The 19022-nt window shown below is 35.4% G+C and overlaps 1 protein-coding gene across 2 annotated transcripts in view; it reads left to right on the forward strand.

Moving 5' to 3' along the window:
- LOC114043682 (axin-1) overlaps positions 1-19022 on the forward strand; it is a 159968-nt gene that overhangs the window by 100353 nt on the left and 40593 nt on the right. For both annotated transcript variants that reach the window (XM_027862766.1, XM_027862767.1), the window contains exon 2: positions 4679-4819. In XM_027862766.1, coding sequence (XP_027718567.1) covers positions 4679-4819 — 141 coding nt within the window. The remainder of the gene's footprint in view (positions 1-4678; positions 4820-19022) is intronic.

A 19022-nucleotide genomic window follows, 5' to 3' on the forward strand; every position in this document is an offset into this window, starting at 1 on the left:
TTTTCAATGCAGACTGTCCCTCCAAGATGTTTCATGAGTTACTGTGGCTTAAAAAATTAGTCAGAAAGATAGATACATAAAGCAGTCATGTTATGTGCTGGGCATTGCATTATGCTAAGAGGGTTTTAAATAAAAAGCAATCAAGACAGTCCTTGCCCTCGAGTTGCTTGCTTTCCAAGGAGCAAAGATACCACCTAAAGGGGAGTTAGAAAAGGGAGGTGTGGATGCTACATGGAGTGGAGATGGTGGGGAGTGGAGATGGTGGGAAGTAGCCCAGAATTCTAGTTCTCAGCATGATGAGTAGAAAGCTCACATCTCAGAGCTGGTCATCCCAGGACAGAATCTAAAGTTCTGGTGGGGTGAGATTGGTTTGATAGCCAGAGTGAAATCAGCATAGTCAGAAGACAGAAGACTAGGAATCCTTTAGCATCTCTGAATTTAGCTGCTCTGTTGCTCATTCCATATAAAAGCTTTTTCCAGCTTGATAGAACCTGCAAAAATTTGAACTTTGCCTTTGAGAATGCACAGCTGCTTCTTTCACCATGAGGCTTGAGAGTAAAGCGGTGTTATAAACAATAGAATAAAAGAATTATGAAGCTCTCATTTAACATTTTTATGATTTGTTATCACAGAAACAGTAATACCATAGTTACTTCAAAATGTTTGTCTCATTACTACCTTCTAATATGCTTTTTGAGAGTGTACATCCAATTCACCATATATGTGTAATTTTAAGATTCTGGTTGGTAACAATCATAGCTTTCATCTTTGTATCCCCAGAACAGTGCCTTCACATACTAAGCCCATAATAAAGTATTTGTTGAATAGAATTTAATGTTCAGAATTAAAGAATACTATGGCTAGGAAGGATCTTAATAGTTATCTTGGCTAGCCTTATCACCTTATAGAAGGGGAAACTGAAATCCCAGAGAGATTCAATGATTTGTCCAAGGTAAGATAGCTAATTAGTGGTGACAGACATAGGACTTTTATTTATTGATGGTGTAGGTACTACTTCTTGCAACAGCAAGTAGTAAAAAACCACAAAAATTATGTATACTATAAACTGAGACTATATATAAATAACTGGAGCCTTTTTTAAAAAATAGATTTTTATTAAAAATTTTTGCCTTTACATTGCCAGAATTTCCCCATGTATTCTTTCTTCTCTCTCCGAGAGAGCTATCCCATAACAAAGAATGAAAAGGAAAAAAATAATTAACGTCAAAAAAGTTTGATATTATATAAAGTGTGCTGTACTTTTACTCTCCTCCTCTGAAAAGAATTGGGTTTAAGCACCTTCTCATATCTCTTCTTTTGGGCTAAGCACGACCGATATGATTCTTTCAGTTTCATTTGCTTTGTTATTTTTCTTTCCATGTACGTAATTGTAATAGTTATGTATATTTTCTTAATTCTTCTTACTTCAGTTTGCATCAATTCATTTGAATCTTCCTGTACTTCTCTGTAATGTCATATTCATTGTTTCTTATAGCACAGTAATATTCCATAATTGGAATATTTTAAAAAGTTTTCTTAACTGCACAGTATTACTTAAATGGCTTCATGTTTATGTCTCAGAGCTTTGTTTATTGTTTTTATCACTGTCACTTTCCAATGTCTTCTGTTCCCCCATACATGCCTCTCTTGTAATAAATTAAATATAATTAAAAACAACAACTATGAATTGTTCCCAAATGAAAATATTTGTCTCGTTCCACATTTATTTCAATTTATTACATATTTCATGTATATATGTATTTTAATTTATCATGGCTTAATAATTATGTCACAATTATATACCATGTATCATATGCCACAGTGTATTCAGCTATTCCCTAGCAATGGGAACCCACTTTCATTCCAGTACTTTGCAATTAAAAATATTTTTGTAAATCATATTAAAAACAAAAACATCAGGGCAGTTAGAGTTAGATAGTTAAATATGGCAGTGGATAGAGCACCAGCCCTGTATTCAGGAAGACCTGAGTTCAAATGTGGCCTCATACACTTGACACTTACTAGTTGTGTGACCATGGGTAAGTCACTTCACCCCATTGCCTCACAAAAAACAAACAAGCAAACCAAAAATAAAAACAAAAACTTCCAGAACTACATTATTATCTCAACAGGTGCAAACAAACTGTTTGACTAAGTATAATACTAATTAATGCTAAATATACTACAAAGTGTAGACAGAGGGAACTTTTTGAATGTAATAAAAAACTATTTAAAACCAAAATCAATCACCATTTGCAGAGGGGATATAATAGAAACTTTCCCAGGATAAAGTAAAGATACCTGTTCTTTCTCCTGTTCTTTGATGTAGTTCTAGAAATGCTAACTTTAGCATTAAGGCAAATAAACGAAATTAAAGGCAAATAATAATAAACACACAAAAATGAGACAAAATTATTCCTATTTGCTGATGACATAATGGTTTACTTAAAAAAAGCAGGAGATAAATGAGAAAATTTATAGTACTAACAAAATTGGAAGCTTCAAAATAAACCCTCAAAAAATATTTTTATAGAATAACAAAGTCCCAAAAGCAGTAATTAAAGGGGAAATCTTAATCAAAATAACTACAAAATGCCTAAAATATTAAAAAAAAAATACCAAACCATACAAAATGTCTGTTGATTCAATTATAGAGTGAACTTTAAAAAAATAAAGAACAACTCAGCTGGAAGAATAATGCCATTATAATAAAAATGGCACATCACCAAAGATAATTTATAATTTTCATACTGTATCAATCAGGCTGTCAAAGGGATACTGAATAGAACTTGACAAAGTAATAAAATTAACTTGGAGTGAAAGATCTGAAATGAAATATCAAGAGAAATAGTGAGAAAAAAGGAGATTAAGGGGTAGCATCAGATCTCAAAGTATATTATAGAGTGACAGTCATAAAAACCATTTGATATGGGTTAAAAAATAGAGAGATTAGTGGAACATAGTAGACAAGGGAGAATTAAAAACGAGACTCAACACCAGATTTGATAAACCTCAAAACACAAATTACATAGGAAAGAACTCCCTGTTTAAAAGAAAACTGGAAAACATTCTGGCGAAAATTAAGCTTAAAACTACATATTGCATAATAAAATTCAAAATGGACATATGACCTTAATATTAAAGATCACACCATTAAAAAAATTGAAAGGAGCAGATCATATGTGCCTTTTACAACTGAAGGTAAGAAATGGATTCTTAACCAAACAAGGGATAGAAGTGATTGATTACAAAAGGTAAAATAAACTAACTTTGATTACATGAAATTGAAAACCTTATATACAAATAAAATCAATGCATCTAGAATAAGAAGGAAAGTGGTTAAATGCGAAAAATGCCTTTGTATTAAATTTCTCTGATGAGAATTTTGTAGCCAAGATATATAAACCATTAATAGATACGTAAAACTAATAGCCTTTCCTCAATAGATAAGTGATGAGAGGATGTGAACAAACAGTTCTCAAAAGAATTTTAAGCTGTTGGGGCAGCTAGGTGGCGCAGTGGATAGAGCACCAGCCTTGGAGTCAGAGGGACCTGAGTTCAAATCTGCCCTCAGACACATAATACTTACTAGTGGTGTGACTCCAGGCAAGTCACTTAACCCCGGATTGCCTCACTCCCCCCCCCCAAAAAAGAATTATAAACTGTTAACACTTATATGAAAGAATGTTCCAGGTCACTAATAATAAGAAAAATGCAAATCAAAACAACCCTGAGGTTTTATTTCACCCTGAAAATTGGCAAAGATAACAAAAGATAGAAACAGTCAATTCTGGAGGAGCTTTGGGAGGGTAGGCATGCTAGTACATTGTTGATAGAGCTGTGAATTGGTACATTTTGGAAAGCAGCTTGCAATTATGTAAATAAAGTGATGAAAATATCCAAATCCTTCGACTCAGAGATTCTGCTACTAGGTTTATACGCTAAGGAAGTCATTAATAAAAAGAAAGTCGTCTTACATACCAAATATTTATAGTACTTCTCTTTGTGAATTAGAAACTATATAGATTCCTATCAACTGGTAAATGGCTAAACTAATTGCAGCACATTAATATAATGGAATATTACTGTATTATAATAAATGATCAATAGGATAAATACAAATAAACATGAAAAGACTTACAAGACATGATACAGAGCCAAGAAAACAATACGCACAATTACTATAGCAATATAAATGGAAAGAACACAAAATATTAAAAGTGAGTATTGCCCAAAGAAAAGATAAAAGAAGATAACCTCATCTCACTCCTTAGCAGAGGTGGTAAGTACCTGAGTACAGAATATTGCATATATTTTTAGACTTTTAATCAATTTGCTGGTTTTTTTCCCTCTTCTTCCTCTTTGTATTAAAAATATTATTTATATATGGGAAATCTGGACAGGGCAGGGTAAAAGGATACTGAGAGAAATTCTGGTGATGTTTAAAAAATATATCAATAAGATTTTTTTTTGTGTATGTGTGTATGTATATGGCACCATTCCCTGTACCTTTGACATCCTTATAGATTTCCCTCTTGGTCACTTGTAAAACTACCAATATTTGTACAAAGTGTTACTCTTTGTTGCTTATTAATTACTGGAAGATTATTGTGGCAGGTATGATTCTTGGAAAGTTCTCAAAGTTAGGATGACTAAATTTCAAATTTTTCTTTTACAGGCATGGTTCATGGAGGGAACCTGTCAACCCTTACTATGTCAATTCTGGTTATGCCCTAGCACCAGCCACCAGTGCTAATGACAGCGAACAGCAGAGTATGTCTAGCGATGCCGACACAATGTCCCTCACTGACAGCAGTGTGTAAGTCGTTTTGATTTCTTTTGGAAATGAGATAATATCAAAATCTCATTAAAGTTACCATATTTTAATAATGATATCATGTGTATATTTGTGAACATATTCTATTTGATTAATGAAGAGTCAGATTTAAATTCTTGTATTATGTATTTCATTGTTACCATTATATGATCCTTTTTAGCTACGCTTTGATCTAGTAAGTACACTTTAGTATATTTCCAACATTTGTTCTTCATTATGAAATTTCAAGGCACTTTCCTAGGTAAATCATTACATTTTATTAGAAACTACTGACATTTCAGAACATAAACCTAAAGGAATTTGTCCCAAGCTACTAAATACAGCAGTACTTATCCACCTAAGGAATTGCTTAAAATCACACTCTCTCCTACTGATCAAACTGCTTTACCAAGTTATCTTGTACCTTAAAGTCCCTTTATTTTGAAGGAAATTTATTTGGTAGTAAAAGTCTTCTCAATGAGCCTCTTAACACTCTTTTTAAAGGAAACACTTTCCTAAATAGTAGCATTCAAAAAAGTTAAAGTCTTTCCTTGAAATTTCCACATTACCAGATTCCCACGACAGATTTCTGCCAAGCACAAGGATTGCATGTAGGCCTAGAAATACCAAGGAAGCTAGGTGGCACCTTGGATTGAGCACTAGACTTGGAGTCAGGAAGACGCAGATTCAAATGGACTGCAGCATTCCCAGCTGTGTGACCATGAGCAAGTTTCTTAAACTCTGTCTGCCTCGATTTCTTCTTCTGTAAAATAAGCATAATACTCCAACTCCCAAGATTGTTGTAAGGATAAAATAAGATCATATTTGTAGGGTGCTTTGCAAATCTTAAAGAACTATATGAATGTGAAATGTGAAAAAATTATTCATATTCAAGAGAAACACTCTGTACCTTTACTTCTCATTTGGGGTTAAAGATAGTTTCGTTTAATGGGCACAGTATTTGGCCATGAGATTTAATGGGAACATGGCTGTTCCATTCAGTAGAACTATACTTTTTACATTGTCTTTTCAAGCATGGTTTCCTCATCCTCAAGGGTGTATGAAATTTTTATGTGTATAATTACCAGTGAATAATAAACATAAATAACTTGGTGACTCTAAGCCTGTTTAAGAATCTTTATTAAGTATACTTGAAAGCATTGGTTTCTTTTTACAATCCCTACTCCTTGCTAAATGCTATAGCTTTTTCCCCCATGGAAGCTGCTTTTTATGGTTCTGTTACATTGATCTTCTTATTTTCAGCAGTAGCTAAAAAAAGATCAAGCCTGTAGAATCAGTTTTGCTAAAGGGCATTCTTTGCTCATTTGACCACATAACTTTTATTATGGTTTGGCTCAAAGAAAGAAAATACTTTCTTAGACATATTAATGGTGGCTTTTTAATGCAGACTAGAAAAATCATCCAGCTGCTTATCTGGGTAAATGCAGGAGCTACCAGTCAATAATATATCCAGCCCCCAGAATCCCAGAGAATTTCCTCTTCTACTTAATAACAAGCACAAATGTAGAACAACATTCTGGGCTTTAATTAGAGTTTAAACTTTTTTAAAAGATGGCTAAATATTTTGTTCTTTTATCCCAAGTTAACATGCCAGTTCCTCAAAATGTCTGGATTTTATTTTATATTATAAAAGGACAGATGCCACATAAATACTGATACTGTGTCAGAATCATAGTCTGCCATGACCAAGTAGGAATAATGCATCAAAATAAGACACCCTTATTGGAAGGGGAAGAGAGGGGAGTTTATTCTAATAAATAATAGACAGATTCATGGGTAGTTTTTAGAATCACTGATTGTTAAGAGCAAGATAATCTAGTCCTATCTATTTGTTTTACAGGTGAGGAAACTGAGCCCCAGAGAAAGGGAAGTGACCTAAGGATCACATTGTTAGCTAATGTCAGAATTGATATTTAAGACTCAGTTCTTCTAACTCCCAATCTAGGGTTCCTTCCACTTTACCACAACTGTGTCAGCTCAATTTTTCTCTTTTTAGGTACTTGGAAATTATTGGAATAGTGACAGCAAAAGTACCTTTTTTCCTCCCTCTTTTATAGTCATATCAGACAAACTAATCTAAGTTTCAGGCATTCTGCTGAAACTAACCAGTTTAATGGTTCTTCGAAAGAGTTAACATTATTAATATTATTAAAAAGTTTCAGCTCTAATTATTTATTGATATTAATAATTGATTACATTTATAGAGGACTGATAGTTTCTACAGGAAGTAGAACTGTGTCAAAATGAGCCTGCCTTCTGACGATGATTTTTAATTCAGGAGACCCATAGGGTCTTCTGGGCAGATGTGCCTTGTTTATTGATAATAAATATATTTATAATGAAGAGTTAGCTGAGCCCATAATTGAACAGGAGGATAAAGAGATTGGGCTGACTTAAACATGATAAATTATTCAGAGCTTTCAAGATTGCAAATTTTTCACTGCCACAAGTCTAGCTTTTTAATATCAATGTTTTGCTGGTGCTATGGCAGTGAATCATAGTAATACTGTAACCTTAGAAGAATTAACCTACAACTTAACTGAAAGAACTTCAAGAAGTGACATTAAATATATTCAAGAAATATAGGTGGTTTAGCCTTCTAACAAGAAAGTGAACAACATATAATCAGTCTGAATGGAATGTTCGTACACCAGAGATACCTTTCTTTCTTCCTTTCCCTTCCGTACACTGGACATATATTTATGGGGAAACATGAACAATAATTCCACTAGATGAAAAGATATGGAAGAATTTTAGCCTGTATTGTTGGAAGGAATACACATATGCATGAAATCATGTGTGAATCCATTAAAATACAGTGAAAGGTTCATATCATTTACAAGTTAGCTTTTTATTCATTGGATCATGCGCTGGAGGACTCTTCTTCAAAAAGTCCTTTTAATCATCTTCTAATTCACCTGTTGTACAAGTCTGACGTACTTAGAGGCAGTGGATAGAACACTGCATTTGGACACTTGGTAGTTGTGTGGCCTTAGAGAAGTCTCTCAAACTCTGTTTACTTCCATTTCTTCAGCTGTAAAATAGAGATAACAATGGCACCTACCTTCCAGGTTTGTTGTGAGGATCCAGTGAGGTATATTTGTAAAATTCTCTGCAACGTTCCTGGCATATTGTAGGCACTATACAAATGCTAGCAATTATCATCATCATCGTTATTACTTTAATACTGCTTGCACAGAGGTGATAGAAAACAAGTTTATTCCATTTCTCAAGAAATTATGTGTTGCAACATGATGAATGTGGAAATATGTTTAACATGATTGTACATGTATAACCTGTATCAGATTGCTTGCTGTCTTGAGGAGGGAGGAGGGAAAGAGGAAAATTTGGAACTCAAAATCTTACAAAAATGAATATTGAAAACTATCTTTACGTGTAACTGGAAAAAAAATAAAATACCACTAAGTACAAAAAAACTACACATTGGATAGTAAGAAGCATCTTTAGTTCCACCTAGAATCTCTTCACTTTCTGGGCCTCTGGGGTTTAATTTTTGATATATTTATAAGAAGTATATGAATGATGGGGAAGCTTATCCGCAAGTGATGGACAAGAGTGACTGTGTACAATAGCACCTTTATCTCTTTCTGCACTGATTAGGAGTTGGTACTAGTAGTTTTCACATTCTTTTGTTGGAGTAGACAGAGATATGCATATTAATGATTCCTTTCTGCCTCTGCATTCAGAAGATAATTTAGTATCAAAGTGAGAACCTGTAAGAAAGAATTTTATTTATTGCAAATACTAAAAGTCATTTAGGCATAACTCCTTCTTTGCCGTCCTTAGCACTTCTTCGTTTCATCTGTGTCAGTGTGATGTAGTAGTAAAAAAGAACACTTGATTTGAAGCCAAGGGACAGGAGTTCAAGTCCTGATTCTAACACTTAATAAGCTGAGTGACCTTGGTCAAGCTGTCTAGGTTTACATTTAAATAATTATTACTTGTGTAATTGACTTCCTCAGGTTGTTAATGAGGATCACATAAACTACCTACCATATTTGACCAAATGTATGACCACACTTGAACCCTCTTGCCTTCTCCCATCCCAATTTGGATCACATAAAACCTAAACACGGACAATAACTGTTATTTTAGTATCATTAGACACAACTTAAACCTCACTGATCTTCCTGTGAACACCATAAGGAATAGCAACAATTTCCTCATTATCCCCTATGCACAGACACACTAGAAATCTCAGCCAAATGCCCTTGCTGGCATTGCAAACTTCAAATGACTGTCTTGCATTTCTACTCCAGTCTCATCAATCTCACTGGAAAGTTTTAATGTGAGAGTGGTTTTTACCCCTCATGAAAACTCCTGGGTTAAGAGACAGAAAGAGATCATTAGAATAATTTTACCACCAGTAGGAGTATGCACTTTGCTTCTTGATTTGAGATCCATTTTCCAGTTATAGATAGAAATAGATGATTGCAGAACTTCTGCTTGCAACTGCAGAGTTGGGTTCCTTGAAGTTCATTTTTAAATGTTACAACAGTTTGTGACATGATAGTGGATCCCCCAGAGTGGTTGTTGTTTTCCAAGCTTGGTAACCAAACTAGCTAAGCCACCTAAGGAATAGAATGAAAGAGGTAGGGTACTGGGAAGCAGGGCCCAAGGTAGAGTTAGCCATCCACATTAACTTCTTTCTCAACTTCCAAAAGTCTGTTTAAATTCTTGGGTTTGAATAGGCTCAGCTTCCAAAATAGAGTAGGAGTGAATGCATACACACATAGCTTAGGAATGCAGTCTATATTCAAAACAATACTATATTATTATTGAGAGGTAGTGTCTTGTAATAAAAAGAATACTAACTTGAATTTCAAAGACTTGGTTTCAAGTCCTAGATGTACTGTTTATCAGTTCTGAAGCCTGTGGACAGATTTTAACACCTGTCATTTAAATCACACACTAAATATTTCATAGAGTTGTGAAGAAAGTGTTTTGTAAGTTGTGAAATATTATAAAAGTATGGTTAGTTATTAGTATTAGCTATTCTCCGGAAGACAGTTCTTAATTTTTTTTTATTGCTTAAAAACTTAGAGATACAAACAAAAGAGAGAAAGCTAAAAGATAGCATCTGAAGAGCACTGTAAAATTGTTCAGTGGAGAGTTTTCAGTCAGCACATTTCCAAGTTTTTCAAATTTCTTGCTATTAAAGATAACTAAGAGAAAGTTACCTGAAAAGTTAGGAGAACTTTGTGTTACACTAGTTTCATTTTTTCTTTCCTGCCACCAGCTTTCTTTTCAGTGCAGTTTAGTGGGGATGAAATTAAAGTGCTTATCTTTGAATTTGCTTCCTCTGGTTGAGTTGGCATTGAGCTTTGAATGAAGGAATGTTCCAAGTTCAGAGGTGGCACTAGGGAATCTAGTTAAAGTCACATCAAAGGGAGCTCAGCAGGGCTGAACATGTGTTTTGAAGCTGGATAGATTACAGGCCATTATCAGTCTTTCACTACTGTGCTCTGAACAAAAGTCTGGTCTTTCCACCCAGACTGAAGGTACAGAGAATTTATTATTTTAAAAAAGAAATAAAGAAAAAAACTTAGCAGCACCCTACCTACCAACAAAAACTGCTTTTCCGGTGAATATGCAATTGGTCCAGATATACAAATTGCCCCCTTTGATTCACTTCCAGCCCATATATATGTTAGCAATAGTACTTTTATTTGGTAACTCTAATAAATGAAATAATTCTTTTGTGAAAATTGTAAAAATTTCATTACATTACATTTCATTGGCCATTGTTGTCATGCATTCAGTAGAGAATTATTGTTGTGATTTTATGTTGCATTAATGTTTTCTTTAAATAAAACTTTTGATAAGAAATAATGTCACTTTGGTAGCCAAAGTTGTCCTTGGTTCAGTCGTTTTTCAGTCATGTCCAACTCTTCATGACCCCGTTTGGGGTTTTCCTAGGCAAAAATACTGGAGTGGGTTGCCATTTCCTTCTTCAGCTCATTTTATAGATGAGGAAGCTGAGGCAAACAGGGGAAAGTGACTTCCCCAGGGTCACACAGCTAGTCATTGTCTGAGGCCATATTAGAGCTCAGATCTTCCTGACTGCAAGCCTGGAAGTCTATCCACTGTGCCACTTTGCTGCCCCTAAATCCTCTGACCCTTCTATTATTCTAATAACACCTTAATAATTAATAACAGCTCAAAGTTTATGTTTTGCAAAGTTCCTTCTTTACAACATGAAGTCAGTAATTCATGTTTTATCCTAATTTTACAGATTAAAAACATGAGGCTCAGAATCATAAGTACTCCTGGAATCAGTCATTTGGCTAGTAAGTGACTGAAGACAACATCCAAGCTCAGGAGCTCTTCACTCCTATTTCTGCCTCTCTCTGTCCCCTTTTTTAACACTTGTTCTTTCTCCCTCTTTGAGTTAGTACGTAGAAGTTTATTTGGCCTACATCCCACCATTTGAAAAAAGTATCCTTCAGACACCATATTAATGATATTATTATTATTATTAAGGGTCTTTTAAAATAAGGCTAATTTTGTTTTACTAGGTAGCTATTTCTGCAGCATTAATTTCTTATTATTAGTGATATTTTTTCCTAGAAGTGCATGTTTGCTCTAACATTTATTGATTTAAAACTAACCATTTGAGATTGTCTGCAGATAGAATTTCCCCTCCCTCCCCTCCCCTCCCCCCTTGGAAAGAAAAATAGCACACTGAGAAAAATATGTTCTGGCAGAATTTCGCTGGAAAGACAAAATGCACCTGAATGACACTCTAGGCATTATGCAATGATGATTTAGTAACTGCCTTAAACAGCATTCCAAATAGGGTGCTCTTTTGTTCTTCACATAGTTTTAGAAATGGTTTTCGGATTTTATTAATTCTGAGGGGGTCTTTTGATGGGCTCATGCAATTTATTTATCCATCTGTTTATTTTTTTTAAGATGTGGTATATATAGTATTGGTAAACCTTTCATTGGCAACGTGAAATCTTTTTACCATATTCTCTAAATGCTGCACCTTGAATGGTGTCATTGCTTAAGGGACAGTTTTTATTTATATTTGTGCAGAAACATATTTTGTTTAAAAAAATTCTACATTCAATGACATATACTTAATTATCTTCCTTATGATTCACAAGAAGAAAAATTTCATTCATAGAAATTTCCGTCAAATAGTTTTCAAAGGAATTTAGATGGGTTTTGGATACAATATCAAAATTCCGTCTTTTGATGTCATTTGGTTTCCTGAATTAATTTTCTATTTAAATTTATGCCTTAGTTTTCAAAATATCTTTAATGTCCCAACCATTTAAATGCCGCAATTTCTACAAATCTTTCCTTTCCTGATTTCTTTTTTTCTTTTGTCTGATAGATTTTTATCAGTATCTTTTTACATTGCCTGGACATAAAAACCCATATACCTCTCCCTCTATGATAACCATCTCTTAGATCAAAGAAGAGAGAAAGAGAGGAGGGTGATGGGGAAGGGGGAAATCAGCAAAATCAATAAATATATTAAAATAATCCAAAATATATGTGATATTCCATACTTGTGGATCCACACCTCTGCAAGGAAGCCGGAGGGGGGATCTTCTTATATCTCTTCTTTGTGGACAACCTTGTTCTTTATAATTTTGCATCATTCACCTTCATTTGTTTTGTGGTTGTTGTACCTTCGATTTACATTGTTGTAGTTATATTATCTATTATTTTCTTGATTCTGCCTACTTCACTTTGCATCAGTTCATGTTAGTTTTTCTATGCTTCTCTTTACTCTTACAAGGAATCAGTAGGAATATTATTTCTTCACTCGATTGTATTTCTTGTAGCACCTGATATTCCATAATGTTTGTGTACCATGATTTGTTTAGCCATTCCCCAGTATGTCTGTCAAGAAGCATTTTTTAAATTGCTTGCTATGTGCTTGCTGTGTCCTTAAAAGTAGGCAATCAAAAGACAAGGAAAAAGACAATCCTTGCCCTTAAGGAGTTTACATTCTAATGGGGTAAAACCATGCACAAAAGGGAGCTAAAAATACAGGAGGTAGGAAGATACAGTTGGTCATGACAGTCAGAAGCAAAGCTGAGAAAGGAATGAAGGATGGCTAGCTTAAGGCCTCCCTCCAAAATGGAGGCCCCAGGAAGAATTTACCAGTGTGAGAAAGGTACCCTAAGGGATTAAAGGATATGCCAAAGTGAAAGGCAACTAAGGCACATAGGCAAAGTCTAGAGAATCCAGTCAGTGGACAGCCATCTGCTTAGGTTCCAGTTCCTTTCTACCACAAAAGTGCTGCTATAAATATTTTGGTACAAATGGAAACTTTTGTTTTGTCAATGACTTCTAGCAACCTCAACTGATTTCTTCTTAACTTATACCCCTCATATTGCTTATTCAAACTTGTATTAACCTCTGTTACTGAACTATGAAGTCCTTAGGGGCTAGAATGGGTCTCTCTTTGTCTCTCCATAGTATACTTTGCACATATAGACATTTAATAAACTTGTGTTAAATTGAAAAAGGTATTGAAGGTGACTCAACACAGAAAATTAATCATTTTTGGGGCAGAGCCAAGATGGCGGAGTAAAAGCAGTGACTTAAAAAAAAATAAAAAAATAAAAAGCAGTGACTTGCATGAGCTTTCCCCCAAACCCTTCCAAATACCTATAAAAAATGGCTCTAAACAAATTCTAAAGCAGCAAAAACCACAAAAAGTCAGAGTGAAACAAATTTCCAGCCAAAGACAGCCTGGATGGTTGATCAGAAAGGTATATCGTGCCGGCCGGGGAGAGGAGTGCAGTTTGACATAGCTGCGTAGGCCTCAGAGGACTGAATCACAGGCAGCTGTGGTGGTTTCCAGACTTCTCAACCCATGAACGCCAAAGACAACTTAGAAGGTCAGTGGGAAAAGTCTGTTTCTGTGGTGCTGAGAGAGGACAGTGGGGTTCCAGCCCCATTCCTGGGGTGGCGGCTGCCTCCTGAGCTTCTGGCCCACAGACTGAGGGGGAATTGAGTGGCTGATCAGAGGGGGATTGCAGGGATCTCTCTGCTGGTGCAGGATTCTCTTGTTTTGCCCGTGCTTGGATCTGGGTCACAGTTCTAGATGGCTGTCCTGGGGTGAGGAGGAGCGCTGGCATGGTGGAGCTTGTAGTGGCTGTGGAGAGGAAACCCTCCTCACAGTTCCAAGACAGAAAAGAGTGCTCATAGACCAGAGCACAGGCCAGGAAAGGAGTAAATACCTTGCCTTTGATCATAGCACCTTGGAAGAACTGAAAATTTACAGGTCCCTTGAAGTATCTCTGAAAACAGCTGCACAAAACCCCTGAAGCTTGGGACAGTACATTCTCCACACTGGAAACAGACTCCTACCTTAACAAAGAGTTTATAACTCAAATAATTGGCCAAGATCAGGAGCAAGCAGCACAAAAAACATCAGACTATATTATCTTACTTTGATGACAAAGAAGATCAAAACATACAACCAGAAGGAAGACAATGAAGCCAAAGCTCCTATATCCAAAGCCTCCAATAAAAATATGAATTGGTCCCAGGCCATGGAAGAGCTCAAAAAGGATTTTGAGAAGCAAGTAAGAGAAGTAGAGGAAAAACTGAGAGTGATGCTAAAGGAGACCCAAAAAAATACTGAAGAAAATGGCACCTTAAAAAATAGCCTAACCCAAATGGCAAAAGAGGTCCAAAAAGCCAATGAGGAGAAGAATGCCCTAAAAAGCAAAACTGGCCAAGTGGAAAAGGAAGTCCAAAAGCTGACTGAAAAAAATACTTCCTTAAAAATTAGAATGGAGAAATTGGAAGCTAGTGACAATTTGAGAAATCAAGGCACTGTAACACTAATCCAAAGGAATGAAAAAATAGAAGAGAATGTGAAATATCTCATTGGAAAAAACAACTGACCTGGAAAATAGATCCAGGAGAGAGAACTTAAAAATTATTGAACTATCTGAAAGCCATGATCAGGAAAAAGAGCCTAGACATCATCTTTCAAGAAATTATCAAGGAAAACTGCCCTGATATTTTAGAACCAGAGGGCAAAATAGAAATTGAAAGAATCCACCAATCACCTCCTGAAAGAGATCCCCAAAGGAGAACTCCTAGGAATGTTGTAGCCAAATTCCAGAACTCCCAGGTCACGGAGAAGATATTGCAAGCAGCCAGAAGGAAACAATTCAAGTATTGTGGAAACACAGTCAGGATAACACAAGATTTAGCAGCTTTTACATTCCAGGGACCCCTGGAGGGCATGGAGTATGATATTCCGGAGGGCAAAGGAGATAGGACTACAACCTAGAATCACCTACCCAGCAAAACTTGAGTATAATTCTTCATGGTAAGAAATGGTCATTCAATGAAATAGGGGACTTTCAAGCATTCCTGAGGAAAAGACCAGAGCTGAACAGAAAATTTGACCTTCAAATACAAGACTCAAGTGAAACATGGAAGATGTAAACAGGAAATTTGACCTTCAAATACAAGACTCAAGTGAAACATGGAAGACGTAAACAGGAAAGAGAAATTATAAGAGACTTATTGAGGTTGAACTGTTTACATTCCTGCAGGGAAAGATGATATTTGTAACTCATGAGTCCTTTGTCAGTATTAGGGTAGTGGGAGGGAAAAAATTATATGTTTGTATAGATAGAGGACACAGGGTGAGTTGAAGATGAAGGGGTGATATCTGGAAAATAAAATTAAGGGATGAGAGAGGATTCTACTGGGAGAAGGAGAAAGGGAGAAGTAGAATGAGCTAAAATATCTCACATGAAACAGATAAGAAGAGGCTTTTACAGTGGAGGGGAAATGGGGAAAGGTGAGAGGGAATGAGTGAATCTTATTCTCATAGGAGGGAATAACATACACAATAAGGTATGGAAATCTATCTTACTCTATAGGAAAATAAGGGGGGAAGGGGACAAGAGAGCAGGGGATTGAGGGAGGGGATAATCAAAAGCAAACACTTCTGAGGAGGGACAGGGTCAAAAGAGAGAGTAGAATAAATGGGGGGGTAGGATAGGATAAAGGGAAATATACTTAGTTTTTCTACAACATGACTACTATGGAAGTGTTCTGCATGACTACACATCTATAACTTGTATCGAGATGCTTGCCTTTTCAATGAGGTTGGCTGGGGAGGGAGGAAAGGAGAAAATTTGTAACCCAAAGTTTTAAAAACACATGTTAAAAATTTTAAAAAATTTTAAAAAAGAAAGAAAATTAATCATTTTTGTAGCCATGAAGTCTGATTAACGTTTATACCTGGCCTTAATTACTCTCAGATACATGTGGTATTCCCTCTAACGATGAAAATCAAAACCCATCCACTGGCCTCCATCCTCTGCACCTCTTGTCTTTGTCCTCCTGGAAGTTTATCACAAGAAATCCATGCAGTGTGACCGGGGATGGGGAGGTAGAGAAGATTTGTCTTCCTTTTTTTTTTTATTGCATATATACATATATGTATGTATATATGTGTGTACACACACACACACACACACACACACACACACAGCACACAGTCTGTCTAGTGGTTATTATTCCTTGCTATCACCTCCTGACCAACCTATATTTTTTGCTCAGGGAGTTCTTTGATGACATCCTTTACTCTACTTCCTTGTAATTCCTTGTTTTTAATGTGTTGCAGGCTTTTCATGCCTAATACATATTTCTAAATGATAATTTTATCATTTAAAAAATTTTGATAGCTTTTGTTTTTACAGACCTGATTTCCCAATATATTCTTCCTCCTTCCCTTTAGAGCACCTTTTATATTAAAAAATAACAAAAGGGAAAAAACCCAGCAAAATAAAACTAACCTACACATCAGCCAAGTCTAACAGTCTTTTTCTTGTTCTACAACAGAAGTGGGCATCTGGCCCACTGCTTTTTTCCTAAGGCCCACAAGCTGTGAATGATTTTTATGTTTGTGAGTTAAGTTTTATTGTATTTAAAAATGTGAAAAACATTCTTAGTTTTCAGATAGTACAAAAATAGGCTGGGGTGCAGGGGAACAGTTTGCCTTCCCCTTTTTTATACTCATAGCCCTCACCTCTGCAAATAACAGAGGTTTATTCTTATATGTCCTTAGGACAGAACTTGATCATTTAAACTTCACAGTATTCAGGATCCTTTTTTTTTATTTTGTTATAGTCATTATGCATATTGTTTGCCTGGTTCTCTTTAACGTTTTGCGTCATATCATCCAAACCTTCTCGTGTCTCAGTATAGTCTTCATTTAGCTTATTTCTTATTCTGTGCTGTTATATCCATGTACCACAATTTGTTTAGCTATTCCTCATTCAGTTAGCACGTACTTTGTTTCCCCTTCTTTGTTACTTCAAAAACCTGATGCTGTAAATATTTCAGTTTATATGAGGCCATTCTTTCTATCTTCAGCGTCCCTGTAACATATGCTTAACAGTACTGTCTCTGGATCAAAGGTATGGACGTTCTAGTTACTTTCTTAGCATAATTCCTAATTGCTTTCCAGACTAATTAATAGTGTTTTGCAAGATTTTGAATTTTATTGCTTTGGACACTATATTGTTCCATGATTTGTAGCCATACAGTATCCCCAGATTATTTGTATTAAAAATTAAGGCCTTCATTTCAAAGACAATGTTGGAGTCATTTTAAAAACTGTATAATTTCCCATAGGTTATTTAGCCCACACTCCCTTTCTGGTGTTGGTTTCTGAGCCCAACTCATTTTCCATTTGCAGATTTGGCCATGGTAAGTATATGCTATTGAATGAGCTCTGTAGTTTCTCCATCCGCTTGTATATCATGGTCTAGAGAAGTATTCTTTTCACTTGTTGTTTCCTACGTGGAGAATTAGACCAAACTGTTTAGCATGATTTTGGAGCTCATTCATTAGGCTGTGTAGTATTTTAAGGTCTTATTTGATTCCACAAGCACAGTGCCATCTGCAAACAAACAGAAACTTTCTGCAAGATATCACCTATAGAGAATCTCCATGACATCTTTGGCAAGCATGTATCCCTTTGATGTTAATGATTTCAAAACAAAGCATTTTGCATAATTTTGAGTAGAGGTTCTTAAGGGTAGACCTCTTTTTGAAGGAGAGACTTGAAGACTTTTAAGGAGAGACTATTAAATCAGTTGTATTCTTCTTTTTTTGACAGTCATGAAGCAAAAAGCATAGTAGGATTTTACTTTATGTCAACTGTGTTATTCTAATGATGTCTACTGTGGAATATCTCTTGGCAAAAAACCAACTTCCCTTCTAATAATCTAATCAAGGCACGCTTTACTACCCATATAGTTTATTCTCAAAATAGTTTTGGGATACATTGTAAAGCATTCTATAAATATTACCTGATTTTATTATTTCTTAAACATATCCATATATTGATCTCTACACATTGAATTTCTGTACATCTATCATATTTTTTTAAATTTTCCTAACAAGGGCTGATACAGGAGGCATTATTGAACTTGCTGTCTATGTATAGTGAGATCACTGACTTGTCAGAGCAAAGATCAAAATTAATACAAAGCTAGAATAGTAAAAGACAAAAGGACAAAAAGAGGGCGTTCATTTTGGAGAATTCTACCCTAACGTATTTAAGCAAGGTTTTTTCTTCAAAAATTGAGAAATGGATAGAGAAAAAGACATAAACAGAAACTACAATAATTTTGCAAAGAAGTTTGACCAATATGCCACTTTTTAAGTCAGAACACCACATCAGACAGCAAACACTTAACTCAGCCAAGCAGAGACATGGCAGCCAGTAGCAACGCTGATTTTGAATACAAATTCATTTGTAAAACTTTATGGAAATAGAAGTGGAAGATTACGAACAGTGTCACTTCATAAAACTGAAGTCAAAGAAATAACCAGCTTAAAGAAAACTTAATAAGAAACCTAAAAAGTGATCCTTCGAATATTTAAGGGCAAAATTGGCACAGGAATGACAAACAGACAACAGGAAAGATCTGAAAAGAAAAAAATTTTATGACAAACTCTTTTCAATATCAAAGACTGTGGAGTCATCAGAGTCCTGAAGGTTTGAACAGAGAACATCACAGTCCCAAATGTGTATAAAGGATGTGGAAGAGGTACTGAAGAAAACAAAGATGGGAAAGGCAGCTCAACCAAATCCAGTATATACAATGAAAATGGAAAGAACAACCACAAAACAATCAAAAGTGAATGATAC

Source organism: Vombatus ursinus, unplaced genomic scaffold (assembly GCF_900497805.2).
Source record: "Vombatus ursinus unplaced genomic scaffold, bare-nosed wombat genome assembly UNPS02014770.1, whole genome shotgun sequence".
Taxonomy (NCBI): domain Eukaryota; kingdom Metazoa; phylum Chordata; class Mammalia; order Diprotodontia; family Vombatidae; genus Vombatus; species Vombatus ursinus.